The sequence below is a fragment of the Sorex araneus genome, chromosome 4 (assembly GCF_027595985.1).
Source record: "Sorex araneus isolate mSorAra2 chromosome 4, mSorAra2.pri, whole genome shotgun sequence".
Taxonomy (NCBI): Eukaryota; Metazoa; Chordata; class Mammalia; order Eulipotyphla; family Soricidae; genus Sorex; species Sorex araneus.
This window is the reverse complement of record NC_073305.1, coordinates 36358541-36380073: the sequence shown is the minus strand read 5'-3', so window position 1 is coordinate 36380073 and position 21533 is coordinate 36358541. Positions and strand designations below refer to the sequence as shown.

Sequence of the window (21533 nt, the reverse complement as noted above, 5' to 3'; positions counted from 1 at the left end):
ACCTTGTAAATCATGGTGTTTAAATAAAGTGTGAAGAATTAAAATAAAGCCTCTAATAATCAGCTTCTATTATTTTCCTAGTAGTTTCTAGAAAATCAGCACCAAATTTAGGAAGAAGTAAATATTGGTAAGATAATGCTGCTAAGTTGAATTATCAGCAGGTGGGGCCAGTAGAATATTTTATTACAATAGTTGAAAGGTATAGTTCAGCATTCCCCCTCGCCCAGGTATGAAACTGCCACTTTAGATGTTTGTCCATTAGAAAGGGCCTACAAGTGCTAAGATCTATTTTTTATGGATTTTTTTGGGGTCACACCTGGCGATGCACAGGGGTTACTCCTGGCTCTGCACTCAGGAATTACTCCTGGCGGTGCTCAGGGGACCATATGGAATGCTGGAAATCAAACCCAGGTCGGCCATGTGCAAGGCAAATGCCCTATCTGCTGTGCGATCACTCCAGCCCCCATGTGCTAAGATCTTTTGACAAAACTCGTTTCTGTTAAAATAGTTTAGGTGGACTCTGTGGTTTGCAACCTAGAAGTCTGACCAATGTGATTGTATCAAGCATCTTTAAGAGCGTCCTTAGCACCTTTTCCTTTTAAAAACATCTTAGAAAAGGTATCTTTATTGAGGTACTGTGATTTACAGTACTGTTAATGATGGTTTCAGGCATATATCACCACACTTACCACCAGAGTACTCAATTCCCTCCTTTTAAAACCACTTTAAGGGACGGTGAGATAGTCCGGCAAGTAAGGCACTTGCTTGCCAGGTGTCCAACCTGGGTTTGATCCCTAGCATCCCATATGGTCCCCCAAGGAGTGATCCCTGAGCACAGAGCCAAGAGTAATCCCTGAGCAATGCTGGGTGTGGCCTTAAAAATAAATTTAAAAATCCACATTTTTAGTTCTATACCTAGAAAGAGTATGGAAGTGATAAGAATACCTATGCTTCTTCCAAATTCTACAGATAAAAGTTTTTAGATTCCTGACCTTTGTAAATGTTAACTTCTCTCTTTTTACTATTCACAAAACACAAGTTAAGAAGAGGAGGATTAAGAGTTAATAATAAACCCCATGGAAACAGAATCTGTTATATAAATAACAGAACATGAACTGTATGAAAATGTGGCCTGTCATCTTGGATAAGCCCTAGGAATTATCCTGTTAAATAGGCTGTTCTGGCAAGAGCAGAAAGAGGCATCTTTTTAAAAATAACACTGTCTTTCAGGATGAAAATCACAATGAGCTAATGATAGTTTCCAAATATTTTCCAATTTCTTTTCTGTTGCTGTTGTTGTCGCTTATGTGTTTCAATTTTTTATTTATAGGACGAAGCTAGCATTGTACAGGTGCTACTCCTGGCTTTTCACTTAGAAATTACTCCTGGTGGGCTCATGGAACCATAAGGGGTGCTGAGGATGGAACTGGTGTCAGCCGTGTGCTAGGCAAATGCCCTAACCTCTGGACTACTGCTCCAGCCTCTCCATTTTCTTTTTTCAGGGAGTCAGTCTCGGCTTGACTTTAGACTGTATTTGGTGAATGTAGTTCTTCATCCCAATGTCAAGTTATTTTACCTCTCTTGACTACCACAGATGTTAAAAGAGGGATTACAATACCTACATCTTAAGGATTTAGGGGAATGAAATGAAATACGCATATAGAGTACTTGGAATAGAGTGGTCATAAAATAAATTGCAGTTCCTATGGCGCCATGCACGTCCTTTTCTGCAAGCATTACACTTGAGACCTCAAATCAAGGACCAGTCTCATCCATATGGGCACACCAAAAATCTGGCAGGAGAGAGCAATCAGCATAGAATGCTCCATAAATGTTTACTAAGTAAATGAATTAGATATTATTAATAAGAAATGGTGAGTACTTGTATACTTTGATGTGTATTTGCATAACAAATATCAAGACATACATATGTATATCTATTTAATTCTCATAACTATGGAGTATTTACTATTTTGAAATAAAGAATCAGAAGAACTAAGGGCCTTGGAAGAATTTACAATGCATAAAGTGATGAAGCTGGGAGTCAAAGCCAGTCTATGCCCTTAGTTGATATACTCTTTCTGTTTCCTATCAGGCAGCATTGGGAAGAATGAAGAGAAGAGGACACTTCAGCTGGATCTTAATGATGAAGAATCCATTAGACACATAAGATCAACCAGTATGTGCCCAGTGGGATGAAAGGACAGCAAAGTTTGGTTGTAGCAAGTAGCTGATTAGAGGGCTAGGCGAAAGGGGATCCCTGGACAGAAGGAGATGTCATGTCACCGTTTTGTTTGTTTTGATTATGTTTTGGTTTAGGTCATACCCAGCTGTGCTCAGGACTGACTCCTGGTTCTATGATCAGGGATCACTTCTGGAGAGCTCAGAGGCCATGTGAGGTACCGGGGATCAAACCTGGGCAGCTACATTCAAGAGTTCTTCCCACTACTATCTTTCCGGACCCTCATGTTCTTCTCTTAGGGCCAATGGAAATCCACTAACAGATTAGAAAGGCAATAGTATGACCAGAGTTGTGCTTGAGAAATTTATCTGCAACAGCACCAGGGGAAAAGAACTGGTATGAGAGCCCAGACCAGAAGTGAGAAGTGTAAAAGGAAGGTTGTCCATTTGTGCCATCTCTCTTCTGACACTCTGACATCTCCACGTTATTTTCTATGTGGTGTCTTTTACATTGGTGACCAACAAGATGGTGATTTCTACACAAAGGGGGCCGCACTTCCTGATGAGGATTTCATTCTCAGGAAACTCTCAACTAGTTTACTTACTCGATGGTAAAAGAACACAACACATACCTGAGCATTAGCCCGCTCTTTCCTTTCATTTTAGGTAGTGGGACACTTTTATCTACAGACACTCATGGCTTGAAAGGTGTGCCACACTCTCGAGAGCATTTACCCTGTCTGCAGAGCTGAATTTCAGCACATTTATTTCTGTTCTGGCAATATTCTATTCCTTTGTTCTCTTAAACTCCAGACATCAAGACAGTCACTATTTTTATACTATTGTATAAGTATGGGAGACTACATTTTAAACTCAAATGCTGATTTAGCTTATAGTCTTGTATTAGCTTTCTGCAGAAGGATACTCAAAATTAGAAAAAAATTCTCAGCCTCGGGCTGGAGAGATAGCACAGCGGGTAGGGCGTTTGCCTTGCACTCGGCCGACCCGGGTTCAAATCCCAGCATCCCATATGGTCCCCTGAGCACGGCCAGGGGTAATTCCTGAGTGCAGAGCCAGGAGTAACCCCTGTGCATCGCCAGGTGTGACCCAAAAAGCAAAAAAAAAAAAAAAAATTCTCAGCCTCAATTTTAAACCTCAAACATATACATACACATGTTTATATATGGAGAGTGGAGAAGTAATAGGTCTTGTCTCACAGCCCCACTTACTCAGAAGGCAGGGAACAGTGGACCTGTGAGTTTGTAAAATGTCTGGGTCTTCTTTTCTGTTTAAATGATGACCACTTTTACTTCTGAGGAAGGGCTGGTACTATATTAAGCTCAAGACTGCTTCACATTAAGAAGGCCGATCAAAATTTAAGGAAAGAATGGAGTCTAGAAATAGATCATCCAGATATGGCCAATTGATTTTTAATAAAGGCAAAGCAATGCAGTATAGACTGATGATTTTTTTTTTTCAATGAATCATGCAGAAACAACTGGGCATCTAAACTCAAATAAATCTTAATTTCTGTTCCTTGAAAACAAAACAAAAACAAAAGCACTGTTAACATCTCCCACCCTTTAGGATGGCTATTGTCAAGAGACAGAAATATGGGCGAGGCTATGGCAAAACTGTAATCCTTGATCACATGGTGGGAACTAAAATGGAACAGCCACTATGGAGCACAGCATGGCTGTTCCTCAAACTACACAGAATTGTCATATGGTCTATTAACTCCACTCAGAGCATATATCAAAGGGCTGAAAGTGGGACTCAGTTTATAGTAATGTATAGTAATGTTTAATAATGGCTGAAATATGGAAAATATTCATGACCACTAACAATGAAGAATTAAAATATAGTCTAATCTATGTGCCATATAAATATATGTAATATGTACAAATCAAACGCCATATTTTACATAATGGAATATATGGATTTATTTATTTACTTTACTTTTTGGGTCACACCTGGTGATGCACAGGGGTTACTTCTGGCTCATGCACTCAGGAATTACTCCTGGCGGTGCTCGGGGACCATACGGGATGCTGGGAATGAAACCTGCGTCAGCCGCGTGCAAGGCAAATGCCCTACATGCTGTGCTATCACTCCAGTCCCTGGAATATATGGATTTTTTAAAAAAGGAAATTCTAATACATTTCCCAACATGGGAAAAGCATGAAGACATTAACTCAGTGAAATGAGACAGTCATAGGTGATACATAGTATAACTCCAGTTAGAGAAGGTAGCAAAATCAGACAGACAAATAGGTGGTTGTCAGAGTCCGGGGAGAGAGGGAATTGGAGTTCTATTTAATAGGAAGCTCCACTTTAGGAAATTACTGATACTTTCAGTTTTGAAAGATTAAGAGAGTTCTGGAGGTTAAAGTATGTGATAGTTACACAATATGAATGTACTTAATACTATTGCTTTAGATACTTAAAATGGTTAAGATGGTAAATTTTATATTATGTGAAAACGGTAGCAAAACACATTCAACAAAGTATTTATATCTGAAGATTGTAAGTAACCTTTAAAGATTAATAAAAAATTCATCTATGAGGGGGCACACCCAGTGATGCGTGGGGGCTATTTTTAGCACAGCTTGGGGGTAAGGGCACTTGGGGGTAAGGGCACTGCAGCACTTGGGAAACTTGGGCTCCGACATGTGCATCAGCCCTTTAAGTGACTTCCGGAGCCCAAACAAACAATCTAATTTTTAAAACTTGGGCAGCAATCTGAACAGAGACTTCACTCCAGCTATTTCGACAGCACACAAGCACATAAAGAGATTCTCAGTTGTTAGGGAAACAGAATCCAAAATCAAGACAAGACACCACTAGACAGATACCTTCCAGAATGGCTCAAGTCAAACACTGACAATGCCAAGTACTGACAAGGATGCAGAGCAGCAGGGAACATTGCTGGTGACAGGCAAAATGGAACCTCCACGTTAGGAAACATTTTAAATGATGTTATATCTAATTGAACACTAGTCAGCAATAAAAAGGAATAAATTACTGGTACAAGCAATGAATGAATTTCAAAAACATTATGCTAAGTGAAAGAAAGCACACTCAAAAGGCACAATTCTGTTTATAAGACATTTTGGAAAAGACAAAAATAAAAAGAGAGGGAAGAGAAGAGAGCTGTCATTGTTGGGAATGAATGTGGAGGCGGGAATGTTAACTGCAAAGACCCACAGAAACTACGGTGAGGGGATCGTATTATCCTCTGTCTTGATTGTGATGATAGACAGTTAGGTAACTTTGTCAGAATTTTGGGAGCTGGGGAGATAGCATGGTGGGTAAGGTGCTTGCCTTGTTTGCAGCCTATGTGGGTTCAATCCCCAGCACCGTATATGGTCCCCCCAGGTCCTGCCAATAGGGATCCCTGAGCATTCAGCCGGGAGTGATACCTGAGCAAACCAGATGTGCCCCTGCCAGGGGGAAAAAAAAAACACTTAGAATTTTGTATCTTGAATCATACCCCAAAGATTTCTCTTCATTGTATGCAAACTTACCTCAACAACAACAAAAGCTGGTACCAATGTGAGAAGAGCTGGAGAAAGCACAGGGGTTAAGGCACTTGCATTGCACATGGCTGATTCCAGTTCAATCTCAGGCACTGCATATGGGCCTCTGATACCACTAAGAGTGACCCCTGAGTACAGAGCCAGAAGTAAGCCCTGGACATGGGTGTGTGTGGGTATCCCCTGCGTCTCCCCCTCCCCCCCCCCCCCCCGCATAAAAATTCAAGGAGAAGGGGCAGGAATAGCCTAAAGATCAGGCATGTGCCAACCCTGGTCTCCATGTAGGGTACCACATGGCTTTGCCAGGTGAAACCCTCTATATGCTCTGTGCCCTAGCTCTACTGGGTGTGGTCCTGGTAATCACTGGCCCTGAACCACAGGCCAAGATGGCCAAACACTGCTGGGAGCCACCCCAGAGCACCATTTGGAAGACCACACCAGAGGGGGAAAAAAAAAGTCATGTCTATGAAGTTAGGTCTATGGTACTGATACAGGATACACAGTGAAGGAGCAAATTCAATGGCTTATCAATCACTGCTTATGCATTTGACAGAGTTCATGACTCAAACTGAACATTTGTTTGATGACTACTATGAAATGGATCTGTTCTAGCCAAAACAAAAATGATTAAGCCATTTTCTCAAAAAGGAGAAAAGAAATACAGCTCTCACTGAAGCCATGGAATGAAAATCAGTGGTTTATGACTTGAACATATGCGAGCCAAACACTCAGAACATATTTATGAAATGCTAAGTGTGAATTTTGAATCTTGATCAGAATGCAGAGATTGCGCACATTTAAAGTACAGTAGAAATTCTTACTGGAATACTGACTTCTTTCTGGCACTAAAGGTTAAATTTATTCAATTCATGTTCACAAGGTGATATAGTCTGTTCTTCAAGATACCCAAAAGAACTGAAAATGCAGGTTAAATACTAATTTCAAAAAGTAAGAACAGTAGCAATCATCAATTTTTAAGCTACTTCTCTTCAGTTTTTAAAGTGCTTAAAGTAACAGGATTGTAAAACATTTTGGCAAATAGCCTTAATACAAATTATAATTACAAAAGAACCCTTCAGTATTTGAAGCAGCTACTCAGAATCAAAATGCACTATTACTTAGATGATTACATAATCCTTAGCATCCATAAAGACCACTGTTTATTAAGCTCTGGTTTCAGAGAACTATGCCACCAGTGTTTGCAGTCTTGATCCAAAATGCAAACATGTTCATATCCTGACCCAGTGTTACAAACAGTTCCTGAGCCCTTATGTGCTGTTATTTTAGAGCTATAAAGCAAATATTTCCTTAATTTTCTTTTAAATAAAGTATGTTTATTTTAGATCGTAATTTTATTTGAAAGTAGTTTTAAATATCTAATACTGCTTTAAATATTTCTTTTATTTCAAGCAACTGCATCCTCACTTTTGAAGAAGATAAAAAGGTACATTAAACACTTATAGGAAAGGCAACTATTAAAAGGAAAACAATTTTTTTAAAAGATAGGCAATTAAAAATACTGAACTGGGATCAAAGAGACAGGACAAGAGGTAAGATGCTTGCTTTCCTGCATGCAACTAATGCCATTCAAATCCCTGGTATATGGGCCCTTAAGCACCACCCAGAGCGATCCCTGAGCACAGTGCCAGGAATAAGCCCTAAGCACTGCTGGGTAAACTCCCCCACTGCCAGAATAATACTGTATTTAAATATCTATAGAATTAAACTTTAAGATCTAGATGTTGTAATATATGTATTACATCTTCAACATTACTCAAGAGAATCTTCTTTTTGTTTCTTCTTTTTGTAGCTATATAGTGCTGATCCTGACAGCACTTACACATTACTGTCAAAGGACCAAAAAAAAAAAAAAAAAGGTAATTTAAACTCATTTGCAGCCTATGGGGCCAGAGTGTCTCCTAACCTCTGTGAGATCCTGACTTAAAGAATGGAATACAATGGGCATTGGTGGAGGGATGTAAACGAAATGCAAACATGAAAGTTCATAAGTTTGTAACTGTACCTCATGGTGATTCACTAATTAAAAAAAAAAAATGAACCTATCAGTGTAGTGATGTATCCCCAGCCCCCGGCCCCAACATCATTAGAAAAATTTGATTTCAGATTTCAGAACTAAACCATGAAACTGTAGATCTCTCTTGGAAACACAGTCCTGCCAATGCAAGAGGCTGCCTCTCCCACGTGGGCACTCCAGTCAACAGTCTTACACAAGTTCCTGAAGCCCTCGGCCCTACTTCCACGGCAGCCAGGCCAGGCTTTCCTCATCAGTGCACTCTGTCCAGTGGCCAGGAGTGCTAAATCCAGAGGTAAGCTCCTTTGTGTTTGTTTAACCCAAGAAAACATTTCTATTTGCTTAGACACTTTCCTAATTGATAAACAAGATGGTATATCAAGGTTTAAACATGGTTACTAGACAAAGAGTACATGAAAAATACATGTAGAGCCCAGGGAGAGAGCTCTAAGAGGTGGAGTGCATGCCTTTGCAGGCATGAGGACCAGAGTTCACTTGCTGGCATCATAAAGCCCCTGGAGCACTGTTGGGGATTGCCAGCTATGCCCTGGTAGCAACCAAGCACTGCAGAGTTGCTTCGGTAGTCTCTAGGGCTGCTCGGCTGAAACAGCCCCTTGCTGACAGACTTGAGTACTGAAAAGCTGCAGCTCTGGGCCAAGCATCCACCAGAATCTGTCCACATGCCCAGCACCATAGGTGAGTACCTTCCTCCAAATAAATGAAATAAAATAAACTTAAACATCAGCTGTCAATTAAGCCTGAAGTGATCTAGACTTCATTTCACATGGAATTATTATTATTTCTCTGTTTAGAGATAATCAAACTTCTCAAAACACTAACTCAATTTGAATTTTACTTTGGTCATAGAATAATGGTAAAATAAACCTTAAAATTTTACAACTGTGGTCCTTCCTTAAAGTAGTTCATATGGTCTAAAAATTAATCAGGAGAATTTGGATTCTAGAAGATGGAAGACACAGACATGCTAAGTACTAAGGAAAACCTTGGACACTACTCCTAGAGCAAGCAAAGAAGACGAAAGGTAGAGAGAAGGCAGATCAGCAAGGAACTTCGAGATCTAATAACATGGCAGTGAACCCTGGGTTTCTTCTTTGCCTCAAACAGCCCAGACCTAAAGTTTCATGAAGAAACTGGCTATGGGGAGAAATCACCTAGTGGAAACAGAATTCCCTTCAAAATCCAACTCCTCATGCCCACAGAACAAGAAAAGGAGCTGACTATGAAACTCAATAATAACTCTTTTAATTTCAGATAATAACTCTGTTGCAGCTAAATACCATGCACATTTCACAACACAGACATACATGAAGACACACACAGACAATGATGCAGGAACTCGAAACACACCTAGACCAGCAAAACCCACTGGTACCTAGAAATCAATCCTCATCAGGAGTCTCTGCTAGGGTATTATCAGAGAGCCAAAGAGGAGAGAGAAATTTCTTTTTATTTTTGTTGTTGTAGGGCCATATCTGTCTGTGCTCGGGGTTTACTCCTGGATGTGCTCAGGGATCACTGCTGGTAGTGCTCAGGAGTACTGTTGAACCTGGTTCGGTCACATACAAGGCAAGTGCTCTACCCACTGCAAAATCTCTCTGGCCCCATAGGCAAGGGGCTGAGGAGAAAATTTCATTAATGGCAGTTTCTCCTCTTTCAGATCAGCTGAGCCCACATGGTCAGCTTGGATTCCATCCTTACTCAGCAACCAAGTGATCCTCTCCTTCCTGCTGGGGTGGTATCAGAAGAGGTAAAGAAAGTGTCGGGGCCAAGTAGTAAGGAGACCACCCATCACGGTTTAGCAGAGACCACATGGGAGTGGAAATGATCTCCTATGGCTCCCAAGCAGACACCCTGGATTTCTCTCTGCCTGGTAGTAACAAAGGAGGTGCTTTCTTCTCTGCCATAGTGGTGTCAGAGAAAACAATGATAACACAGGCTTTAAATTAGACAGTCTCAGAGCATGATACAAATTTCCACTGTATTTCCACTGTAATGCAAGAACCAGAAAATCCTGAAGTGAATGAAAAAGACAAACAAAAAAGACCAACAACAACCCAATAGACACTAAAACCAAGAGGATAAGAGATTTTATACTTATCCAATAAAGATTTTAAAACAATTATGATGGGGAGCCTGGAGAGATAGTGCAACAGGCAAGGTGCTTGCTTTCCAATGTAAATATAGTTATGATAGAGATAACGTAAGTGGGCAGAGAGTTTGCTTTGCATGTGACTAAGCCGGGTTTGATCCCCAGTACCTGTTATGGCCCGTGAACCCTGCCAGGAGTGATTCCTGAGCACAGAGTAAACTCTGAGCACTCCTAAGTGTGGCCCAATCACCAGAGGAAAAAAAAAGTTATGATAAAAACATTTAAAATAAATGAAGACAATAACCTCAGTGATGAAATAAAGTCTCAGCAAGAAATACAAGTTATAAAGAAAAACTGTAGCACTGTAGTAGCACTGTCTCCAGTTGTTCATCGAATTGCTTGAGCGGGCACCAGTAATGTCTCCATCGTGAGACTTATTACTGTTTTCGGCATATCAAATACGCCACGGGTAGCTTGCCAGGCTCTGCCATGCGGGCAGGATACTCTCGGTAGCTTGCTGGGCTCTCTGAGAGGGACGGAGGAATCAACCTAGGTCAGCCTCGTGCAAGGCAACTGCCCTGCCTGCTGTGCTATTGCTCCAGTCCAAAGAAAAACTAAATAAAAAAATTAGAACCTCAAATTAGAAAATTTACCAAAAACCCAGTGGATGGGCTCAGTAACAGTGGTAGAGACTAGCAATGAACTGATGAACTTAAATACAAAACCAAAGAAAGAAGAAAACGTGAATTAATAACAAGAAAAAGAAAACTCGTACAGACATATTCTGTTCCTGGCACCACATAAGAAACAAAAACAAACAAATGATCTACTGCGCTATGAAAAGACACGAAGGCACCTAAAAGCACATTGCAAAGGGAAAAAAAAACCTGAAAAGAGCTACATACTATATAATTCCAACTAAATGACACTGTGAGTAAGGTAAAACCATGGAACTATCTGTTAGTAGTACTGGTGTTCCTAGGGATTAGTGGGAAAGAAAGAATGAGTAAGTAGAATGTAGAAATTATAGGAAACTATATGATATGATTATGCTGGTATTGCCCTCCAAACCCATGCCATGTGTTACATACCAAGTGAACCACAATGTAAATTATGTGCTCTGAATAAAACAATGAATCAATGTAGGGTTATCAATTGTAATAAATGCAAACTAGTGCAAGATGTTATTAGTGGTGGGAGGCTATGTCTGTGTGGAAACAGCATTATATGAAAGTTCTCTCTATTTTCTGCTCAATTTTGCTACGAATCTAAAATTGTTCTAAACATAAAGTTTAAAATAATACACTGAACCGAGTAAAAATGAAACATCAAGAACTTTGAAATACAATAAAAGCAGTCCTAAGAGAAAAAAAACTTGCAGCACTAAATACATACCTTATAAAAGACAAAATGTCTCAGACTACAATCAAAGCTCCCCTCCAAGAACCCAGAAAAAAGAAAGTAAAATAAACCCAAATCAAACAGAAAGAAAGAAATAATAAAGAACAGAAGTCTCAGAAGTTGAAAACCTAAAATAGAGAAAATCAATGTCACAGAGCTGGTTCTTTGTAAAGATCATGAAAATTGAGAAGCCTTTAGCAAGACTGACAAAAAGTAAGATGAAAGATACACATTACCAATATCAAGAATGAAACAGAGGACATTATTTCAGACCAAACGGGCACCAAATGGGTAAGAAGGGAATACTTTAACTCCCCAGAACAAAGGTGACAAACTTAGATGAAAGGGAGCAAATCATAAAAACAAACACCCATGTGAAAGAGAAAATTTCAATAATTTTGCAACTATTGAAGAAAATTAATTTATAGTTACAAAATGCCCCCAAAAGGAATCTCCAGGATCAGATGATTTTACAAGAGAATTAACACTAATTCTATATAAGCCCTTCAAGAAAATAGAATGGAACACTTACTAGTTTGATTAAACACTTACTAGTTGTGGTTAATCAATCACATTAAGATGAGGCAAAAAGAGAGCTACCAATTAATAACACCCATGAATAGACATGTAAGAATCTTTAATAAAATATTTCAAAAAGAATTCATCAATATGCTAAAATAATTATATACTACACCCAGGTAAGGTTTATTCATTAGTGTAGTAGACTATATTAACTCAAGAAGAAAAGCCATGTGACCACATTGATGCAGGAAAAACAAATGAAAAAATTCAACATCCATTCTCAATAAAATCTCAGGAAAAAAAATAAACAGAATGCCAGGGGAATTTTCTCGGTCTGATAAAGACATCTACAAAAGAAACTAAACAGCTGACATTATGCTTAAAGGTAATAGACTAAATGTTTTCCAATGGGAACAAGGACAGAATGTTCGTTATTACTATTGCCATTTATCATAATTCTGGAAATTCTAGTCAGTGTATTAAAGCAACCTTTCTTAACCTTTTTCCAACCATGGCCCCCTTATGACCTGTTTACTTCCTATCAGTTGCCCACCTAGTCTCATGCCATACCTTCACCCTACCCCACTCCCATTTACACCTGGGAACATTCTAAAGGCCCAAAGGGGACAATAGAGACCCTGGATGTGAAACACTGAGTTGAAGCAATAAATGGAAAACATATAGATGAAGAAACATGTAAAAACATATCATTTGATAAGGTGTATCTATGTAAAATATGCCAAAGAATCAATAAAGATCACTTACAGCTAATAAATAAGCAAGATCATAGTATATCTAATCCTATAATACACTCACTGTATTTCTAAATACAGGCATTGAAAAACGTCTATCAAAATTAAAAATACCACCACACTAAAATAAATAAGAAATTTGGATAAAATCTAACAAAACATTAGTTAGACTTGTCGGCCAAAAGCTAAAAAGTCCTGATGAAAGAACCAAAGACCATATGTATCAAAGGAGATATACAGGTGTAATCAAAGTCTTATCAAGATTCTAGTAAGATGTTGTAGAAACACACAAGATTATTCTTGTAGAAACAGGAATGATTATAAAATTTATATATAGAAAGACAATAGAACCTAGAAGAACTAAAACAATTTTCAAAAAGAACAAAAGTTGGAGAAACCAGACTATTTTATTAGATAGCCAGAGTAATCAGAGCTGTATAGTCTAGTCAGAAATATTATACAGATAGATCAGTGAAACAAAATAAAAGAGGAAAAACAGAACTATACAAATGTATCAAATTGCTTTCTAAGGAAGATGCAAAAGAAATTCGAAAAAAGAATGATCTTTCCATCTAATGGTGTTGAAACAATTAAACAGTGAAAGGTAAAATAGAAACCTAAATGTCAGCTTGTACAAAAATTTACTCAGAATGGATCATAGTGTTCAACAATAAACCTTTCAGAAAAATTCTAGGGGAAAATCGTCAAGATGTAATATTAAGTAAAAAGTTCTTAGATTTGACACTGATCAGAGGAAAAATGATAATACCCCATATCAAAAATTTAAAACTTAACTTTGACAAAGACCAAATTAGAAGGATGAAGGAACAGGATCAGGATTTTTACTTCCTATCAGTAACACAGGAAGTAACAAGGCCAGGGTTCACTTATATGAAAATAGCTGTAACTCACATAAGGGACAAAACTCATCTTGAGTATGTAAAGAATTTTGAAACTTAATAGTTCTGTGTGTTTGTTTGGGGGAGGATCTGGGCCACACCCTATAGTGCTATCCCTGGTTCTGTGCTGAGGAGTAACCTTTGGCAGTGTTCAGGGTCCACCAATATCGGGTATTAGGGTCCACCGCTATCTCTCTAACCCCAAGACCCAACAGTTGTTTTTTAGTGAATAAAAATAAAAAGGGACCAGAGTGATAGTACAGTGAGTAGAGCATATGCCTTGCCCACGGCCAACCTATGCTCAATCCCTGGCATCCCATATAGTCCCTTGAGCACCTCCAAGAGTAATTCCTGAGTGCAGAACCAACCCAAACAAACAAACAAAAATATTAATTTTAAAAGATTATATAAAAATCTTCATCCAATGGAAAAGATATGAAGTGGTATCTCACCAAAGATAGAAAAGAAGCAAAGAAAGATATTGGGTATCCTAGCCACCGGGGCATACAAAGTAAAACAATGGGTTACCAGTGAACATTTATCAGAATTGCTAACATCAAACACAGTGACACTAAGGCTGGAGTGTTATTCAATGGGTTTGAAGTGCACACTTTGCATGCAGGAGGCCAGGGTTCAATCCCTGTCAGGGCAAGATCCCTTGAGCACTACCAAGCACTAATCAGAAGTAGTACCCCTGTGTATAAGCCCCAAATCAAAGAACATTTATGTGACAACATGAAAAGCTGGTGATGATGTGGAGAAATTGGATAACTCATATATTAGTGGGGAGGTAAAATGAACCATTACTCTGGAAAACAATTTAAATTTTTCTCTTTTGTTCCTTGTCAGGGCCATATGCAGTGGAGCTCTAGTAGCCAGGACTATCTCTCAAAGTGCATAAAGGCCATACAGCACTAAGGATCTGACCCAGGAGCTTGCACGTGCACAACATGTGCACTACCACTTGATTCATATTCTCGGGCTCATTCTAGCAGTTTCTTTAAAAATATGTAACCACCATATGACTCAGAAATGCAGTTTATCCCAAGAACCTATCCCAGGTATCAATTCACTTTTAAAATAAGACATATGTTTATATAAAAATCTGTACACTGATGTTAGTAACAGATTTATTGTAACAGCTTAAACAAGAAACAATCCAAAAGTCCTTCTAATGTGAATCGTTATAAAAAATAGTGTTATATTGATGGAATACTACACTGCAATTAAAAAAAAAGAAACTAATACAACCTGTAATTGCAATTCACAAGCAACACTCTTTAAGTCTCTAGAAATTATGCTGAGTAGAAAAAGTTCAATTCCAAAATATCATATATTGTTTGACTTCACTTATACAGTCTTAAAATGACAACAACTAAATAATTTAGACATGAAGAACAGACTAGTGGTTGCCATTTGCTATGGAGGATGCTGAAATGGGAGGGAAATGAGCGAGTTTATAAAGGGGCAATCTAAGGAATATTCCTGGCAATGGAATTTTTCTGTATCTTGACTATATCAATGTCAGCATAGTGATGATGATATTGATGTCCATGATTTTGCAAGAAGTTAACATGGTGTGGGTGAAAAGACAGAGGGACAGAGGCACTGTGTGATTTCTTACAACTGCACATGAAACTACAGCTATCTTCCAATGAAAAAATGTAATTAAAAAGTTAATCAGCCTGAATCTACTTCAAATATGTTCTGGCATGTGAAATAACTACTGCTTCCAAGAGTCTTCTCTCAGCGATAATTCTGCTAGCAGCCCAAAGGTTAAAGGTTTTTGGGGTTAGCTTAAGTGTTGCAAACATTTGAGGAAAACATACCTACCATCCTGGGCCAAAGTATATGCCAAAACAAACTTGCCTGAAGAAATCTCGTCAAGGGATATATACTAATTTACAAAAGAATTAACTGTTTAGCTACAGTTAAAATATTTTGCTCTTATTGCATATTGAGGGCCTTAATTTGCTTTATTATTTTTAAATTTCTTTATTTACCTCCAAACACCTTTGAAATGTCTCTCTTTTTTAACTGAAAAAAAATTCATCGCTAAAATGTAAGTATATTTTCATTAATATTTTAAAAAAATATTTAAACAAAAAGACAAAGTCCCCTCACTTCCCATTGATGTCTTGTCCCAGAGATAATCACTGCTATCAATTTGAAGTACTCCCTTGCAGATTTTATATGCATGCTTATACACACACACACACACACACACACACACACACACACACACACACACACGTATTTCACAAGCACAGTTTTTCTGTGTTTTGAACTTTTTGCTGTTTTGGGGGAGGCCACATCCACAAGTGCTTAGGGGCTACTCCTGGCTTGCTGCTGGCATAGTCAGCGGTGTCAGGGATTGGATCTGGCACTCTAGCATGCAAAGCATGAGCTCAACCCTTTAAGCTATTTCTCTGGCCTTGTGAAATTTTTTTACAGTAAGATATGATCTTTCTGTTCATGCCATTGTTTGAATTCCTTTTTACCCTTTTAAAATGTCTTGGAAATTAGACATTAATATGTCTGGATCTAACTGAACTTAGGTTTTTCAACGAACTGCCTTGCAGTATTTTGTAGTATTACTGGAATACCATATTAGTCTGCTGACATTTATGACAGTGCCTATTTCTACCACAAGCAACTCGGCCATCAGCAAAAACCCATGGACATGTTTCTCTGAGCCCAAATGAAAATAGTTCTCTAGGGTAGGAACCCAGCAGTAGAACTGGAACTTTGAAGGTAAAGCGACATGGAGAACTGAATCAGCACCCTTTCTAGTCACCTTCTCTGCTCTTGCTTCCAATTGAGGCTGGAAATCAGCTTCACTACAGCGAGGGGTGGCCATGTTACCCAGCTCTGGCCAACTGGATAGTAGCAAAAATTGCTGGGCAGTCTTGAGGAAATGTGCTGCTTTCTAGGTAAAAGAGATTGACATGACTTACACTGTCCCTTTTTACTGCCCTGGCGGTGGCTGTAGTGTGTGGAGGGATGGCAGCCATGAATCGCTGGGAGAATCTCAGCGATGTCAATACTATTATCAATGAGATGCTGACCCGAAGCCAATAGCAGTCGACCTCCAGACTGTTCTGAGGGAAGGATACAGTCCTACTGGCCTAAGCACAGTACTAGCTTGATTTTCTATTACTTGCAGCCAACTGTGTCCTAATCAAATCAGGAATAAATTACTCCATAAGATTCACTTTATTCTTTCATAAAAGTCTATGGAGTATGTATCCAGTTCTCCAAACTTTAATTCTGAATAACTTTAACCTGAATATTGTTAGTCATTTAGATGTTTAACAAGATGACACATGAAAATGTTTCTATTGAGAGAGTTTTGTTTCATACATTAGACCACTCGGATTTAATTCTGAGATCACTTTGTTTATAGCTCTTACTTTCTTTTCTTTTTTTTTCTGTTTGACTTTTCCTTATTGTTTTGTAAAAGTAAATTCCCAGATAGTTGGCTGAGTTAAAACTCGTGCAAATTTATTTCTCGGTCTTTACCGATCTAACACACGTGGAATAAATATGCCATTTGTTGGCCAGGCTGATAGTGACAGTCATCTGGATCGGGCATAACTATGTGGCAATGTGTGAAGAGGGGACACAAAGCATATAAAACAGCACAATACATGCTTATTTTGAAAACCCCTACTTAAAGAAAGGCTTGTGGAGTGGGGATGTGCTGGTGAATCAGCCAGAAGCCTTAACTCTATTTTATCAACTAAGATCAAATCCAAACTTCTTTTCTATCTTCTTTTCTTTTCGGGGGGAAGGATAAGGAGAGGGGCTTTGGGCCATACCTGGCTATTCTTGGGCTTACTCTGCACTCAGGGATCTCGCCTACTGGGGAACCATATGCAGATGCTGGGGATTGAACTAGGGTTGGCTACATGCAAGAGAACCACCCTACTCACTGTACTATCCCTCTGGCCCAGAAACTCAAGTTTCTACTTCAGAGAATACAGAAGAAAAGGACCATTTCAAGACAAGCCCTTTTTCCTACTACAAAACACAGAACATGCCAGAGCACTTGATATTTAGAAGCAAAACTACAACAGGTTTATCTGAAACTAAAACTATGTAAAATACATTGTGCCTATCTAAAGACATCAACACACTTAAGCGAGAAATACTGCTGAACCTGTTTTGTGGCTCAGAATATGAAGAAGCAATTCCAAAAAGTTCGCTCTGCCCAGAGGTTGCCACACGGGAGGTAGCCCAAATTATTTCCATGTTTTAAAGTGAAAAACCAAAGGGAATCAGATTGTAATGCTTCAGAAAGGAAGAGTTACTTGCTAGCCACTTCGCCCTAGAGCAGCAGGTGAGTAATTCCCCTAGTCAGTTAACAACCAGCCAATCGAACACTAAAAAACAAACAAAATAAGCTGTTAAAGATAATAAAACATTGTTGTGAAAAGTAATGTAAACAAGTAGGCTAGAACAAGCACTGCCCCTGAGTATTTGTACACGGTTTGTCTTTTGGTGAAACTGGCCTGGAAAGGGGAGAGTTACCTGGGCACCTACTCTGGGACTCAGATGGGCAACAGAAGAGTGAAGCCTCACAAATACTACCTCTCCTCCCCGCCCCTTCCTAGGAGCCTGGGCCTTTGCTCTCGGTAGCTCAGCATGGGAGAAGTGCTCAGTGCATGTGCTGGAGGCCCTGAGCAGAGCCTCCTACTCACCATTCCCTGCCATACAAGGCCCAGCCCAGAGTCTGCAGACCCATGGTTCCAGGAACCAAAAGCCTGGAAGGCAGGAAGTCCGGGGGCCAGGACCCATGCAGATTCACCTAGAGAATCCATCACCCTAGCAGAATTTTTAGCTTGATTTTTCAGCCACAGAGAAATATACCTGGGAGTTTGAATTCTAATTTTACCTCAAAGAAAACAAGTCTAACAGACACTGTTTATTGTCTCCAGGAGCTCAAACGGGTGCTATCTCCTCAAGGGCCCCCTCTGGGGTTTCTTGCATTTTCCCTCCAGGGCTTGCCTGGGGTCTCCCACCTGGGGAGAGGCACTGGCATGTGCCTCCCACCCCAGCCCACTTCCTCAGCTAGCTGGCTCCACCGCCAGGCTGGCACAGCCAAGGTTAAAACACGTGGGAAGAAATCTGATGCTTTTCCACAGTGGCCTGCAACCTGGCCATGTCTGGAGAGTGTCCTGGTGGGCTGGGTGGACTGCTCCTGATCTCGGGTCCTGGAGCCTGAGGGCCACAGAGAGGGAAGAGTGAGGCCAGGGCTGGGGGGCCAGAACAAAACAAGCCAGTTCCCTTGGTCCTTTTAGATAGACTCAACAGTGAGGGACAGTAGTAAGCAGGGCACTTGAGAGGGAGGACTCCCAAGCCTCAGAGAGGACATGGCTCCAAAGAAAAAAACAGAAGGGAACAGAAGGCTGCAAAGGGTCAGGATGTTGGGAAATAAGGTGAGGGACACGGGAAAACAGTATAGGGCATAGAGAACTTGCCTTGCACTCAGTCTACCTGGATTCGATCCTGGGCATCCCATATGGTTCCCCGAGCACTGCCAGGAGTGATTTCTGAGTGCAGAGCCAGGAGTAACCCTTGAGCATTGCAGGGTGTGCCCCCCCCCCCCCAAATAAATAAGAGGTGGGGAAGTCAGGCCAGCCTCTGCAGACTTTGGCCAACTCCCAGGAAACCAGGGAAGATGTACACCTGGTACCCCAAAGGGGCTCCCTGCGTGCCCACTCGGGCTGGACCCTAAAAGACCTGCAGGTGCTCCCAGTGGAAACTTCACTGAAAAAGCCAAGAGCCAGGAAGGGAAAGTACTAGCACTTTCTTCACTCCTCTCCGCATTGCACTGTCAACTAAAAGCAGCCAGGCTCACGGTCTCAAGTCTGGTGCACCCCGGCGCACGCTCACACGCTCTCTCCAGCTGACGGGCCCCCGCGGTCAGGCTGGGTGGAACTGTGCGCACACCGACGGGAACCCGCACACGAGCCTCTCTGCAGGGGGCAGGCACGCAGCACACCCTCGACAGCGGGCGCACACCCAATCGCCCGGGCTCGGGAACACGCCCCACACGCCCTCCGTTAGGCGCACGCCCGCCCCGACCGCGGCTCACCTGGCGTGTTGCACACGCACGTGAGCGCGCACATTCACACTCACGCCCCCCTCGGCCCGGTGCACACGCACTCCCAACTTCTCGGGCGGCGCGAGCACAAACAAAACTCCCAGCCCGCCAGACTCAGCCGGGACCCCACCATGCAGTCCCCAGCCCCCCGCCTCACCGCCCCCGCGAGCCGGGCGAGCGGCACCCACACCCGCGCTCCGCCGCCGCACGCACCACGCTCGCTCCGGCTCCCCGGGCGCCCGCCGCCCGCCTCCCCGCGGGCGCACCCCGCACCCACGCACCCTCCGGAGCCCGCGCCCCCCGGCCCCCCGGCCCGAGCGCGCGCGGGGCAGCCAACTCGGGCGGAGCGGGAGGCGCCCGCGCCCCCCTGCTCACCTTTCTCGCCGGCGCCGGGCGCCCGGCCCTCGTCCTCCTTGGGGTTGGTCACCTGGGTGATGATGGCCGGGCCGTCCATGGGTGCGCGGCGCGGCGGCCGCCCGCCGGCCCGGCCCCCCGCCAGCCAGGCGCGCGGGGGCGCGGCGCGGGGGGCGCGCGGGGCCGCGGGCCGGGGGGGGCGCTCGCCGCCGCCGCCGCCGCCGCCTGGGCGCGCCCGCCGCCCGGCCCCGCGCTCGGGGAGAGGCGGCCCGGGCCCGCGCCCCAGCTCTCGCCGCCGCCGCCGCCGCCGCCGCTGCTGGGCTGGAGCGGCCGCCGCCTCGTCACCATGAACCCCGGAGCCGCGCCCGGGAGAGCCGCGCACGGGGAGGCGGAGCGCGAGGCCGGGCGCCGCGGGAAGCGGGAGCGGGCGAGGGGGAAGGAGCGAGCGCGAAGCGAGGGCGGGAGGGCGGGAGAGAGGGAGGGAAGCAGGGAGGGAGCCAGGCAGCGACGGAGGGCGGGCGGGTGGGTGTGTCCCGGCCCGGGGACCGGCCTCCGCCGCCGGCGCGGCCTGCCAGGAGCGGGTGCGGGGGCGACCGAGGCGCCGGGCTCGGGGCGGGAGGGGGCGTGCGCGCCCGGGCCCGGGGGCCGGAGGGGGGTTCGGCCCGGGTGAGCCGGGTGGGCGCTCGGCGTGGCCGAGGAGGACGCCCCGGGGCGTGCGGGGGCGCGGGCCGGTCCCCGGGGCTGTGAGGTCCGCGAGCCGCGAAGGGACTTGCAGGGGCCGAGGCAGGAGTGTGGACCCACGTGTGGGACGGGGCCCAAAGACCTGGAGGGCGTCTTGGAGGGGGTAGGGGTGCTGGGCGAGGGGCGTGGAGCCGAGCAGCCGGGGCCGTGGGTGCTGAGAACTGCAGGTGCGGAGGTGGAGGTCCCTAAGGTGTGGCTCCCGACGGCAGCGAGGTGGCCCGCGGAGGAGGCCGGGGAGTGCGCGGAAGGACCGGGGCTGGGGGGCCCCTGAGTGACCCGGGGCTGAGCGAGGCTCGGTGCTCGAGGCAGCAGGCGCGAGATGCCGGCCGAGCCCGCCTCAGCTTTGGCCCGAGCGCGCCCGCAAACGGGCGGCGGGTCCTCGAGGACCAACGTCCTGGCACGTGAGGGGCCAGAACAATGGGCATTTCCGGGTAGCCTGCAGTAAGGGGGCGTCGAAGACTGAGGAGAGGAGGGGGCGAAGGACGGTCTCTGGCCCAGGCACTGTGCTTCTGGAGAGCCGGGGGCGTCGGCGAGAGCGCGTACCTAACGGAAAAGCGCCCCCTCGCTCTCTGGGGACCGGGGCCCTTCCGCTCCCGAGGCCCCGGGTTCCAACGCCGAGGCCACAGCGGCCAACCGTAAACCAGGGGGCGGGGCTGGGCGGGGAATGGGCGGGGCAGGGGCGCTCGCGCGCGCTCTTCACCAATGAGGCGGACTTGGGCGGGCCCGCGTGGCGTGACGTAGTGGGCGGGGCAGAATGGGCGGGGCGCGCGGTGTTGCTGCCCGCCTGCCGCGGGCAGCCTGTCGCCAGCTGCGCGCGCACTTAGGACTTGCGGGAGCGTCGTGGCTGCCCCGAGGCGCGGCGCGTGGGGTCGTTCTCACGCTTCTCGGTCCCGGGA

The 21533-nt window shown here is 43.9% G+C and overlaps 1 protein-coding gene across 2 annotated transcripts in view; it reads right to left on the bottom strand.

Moving 5' to 3' along the window:
• Positions 1–20029, bottom strand: part of CTDSPL (CTD small phosphatase like) — a 127503-nt gene extending 107474 nt beyond the window's left edge. For both annotated transcript variants that reach the window (XM_055135297.1, XM_055135296.1), the window contains exon 1: positions 19918–20029. In XM_055135297.1, the coding sequence (XP_054991272.1) occupies positions 19918–19996 (79 nt within the window). In that variant the 5' untranslated portion in view covers positions 19997–20029. The remainder of the gene's footprint in view (positions 1–19917) is intronic.
• Positions 20030–21533: the final 1504 nt, after the last annotated feature.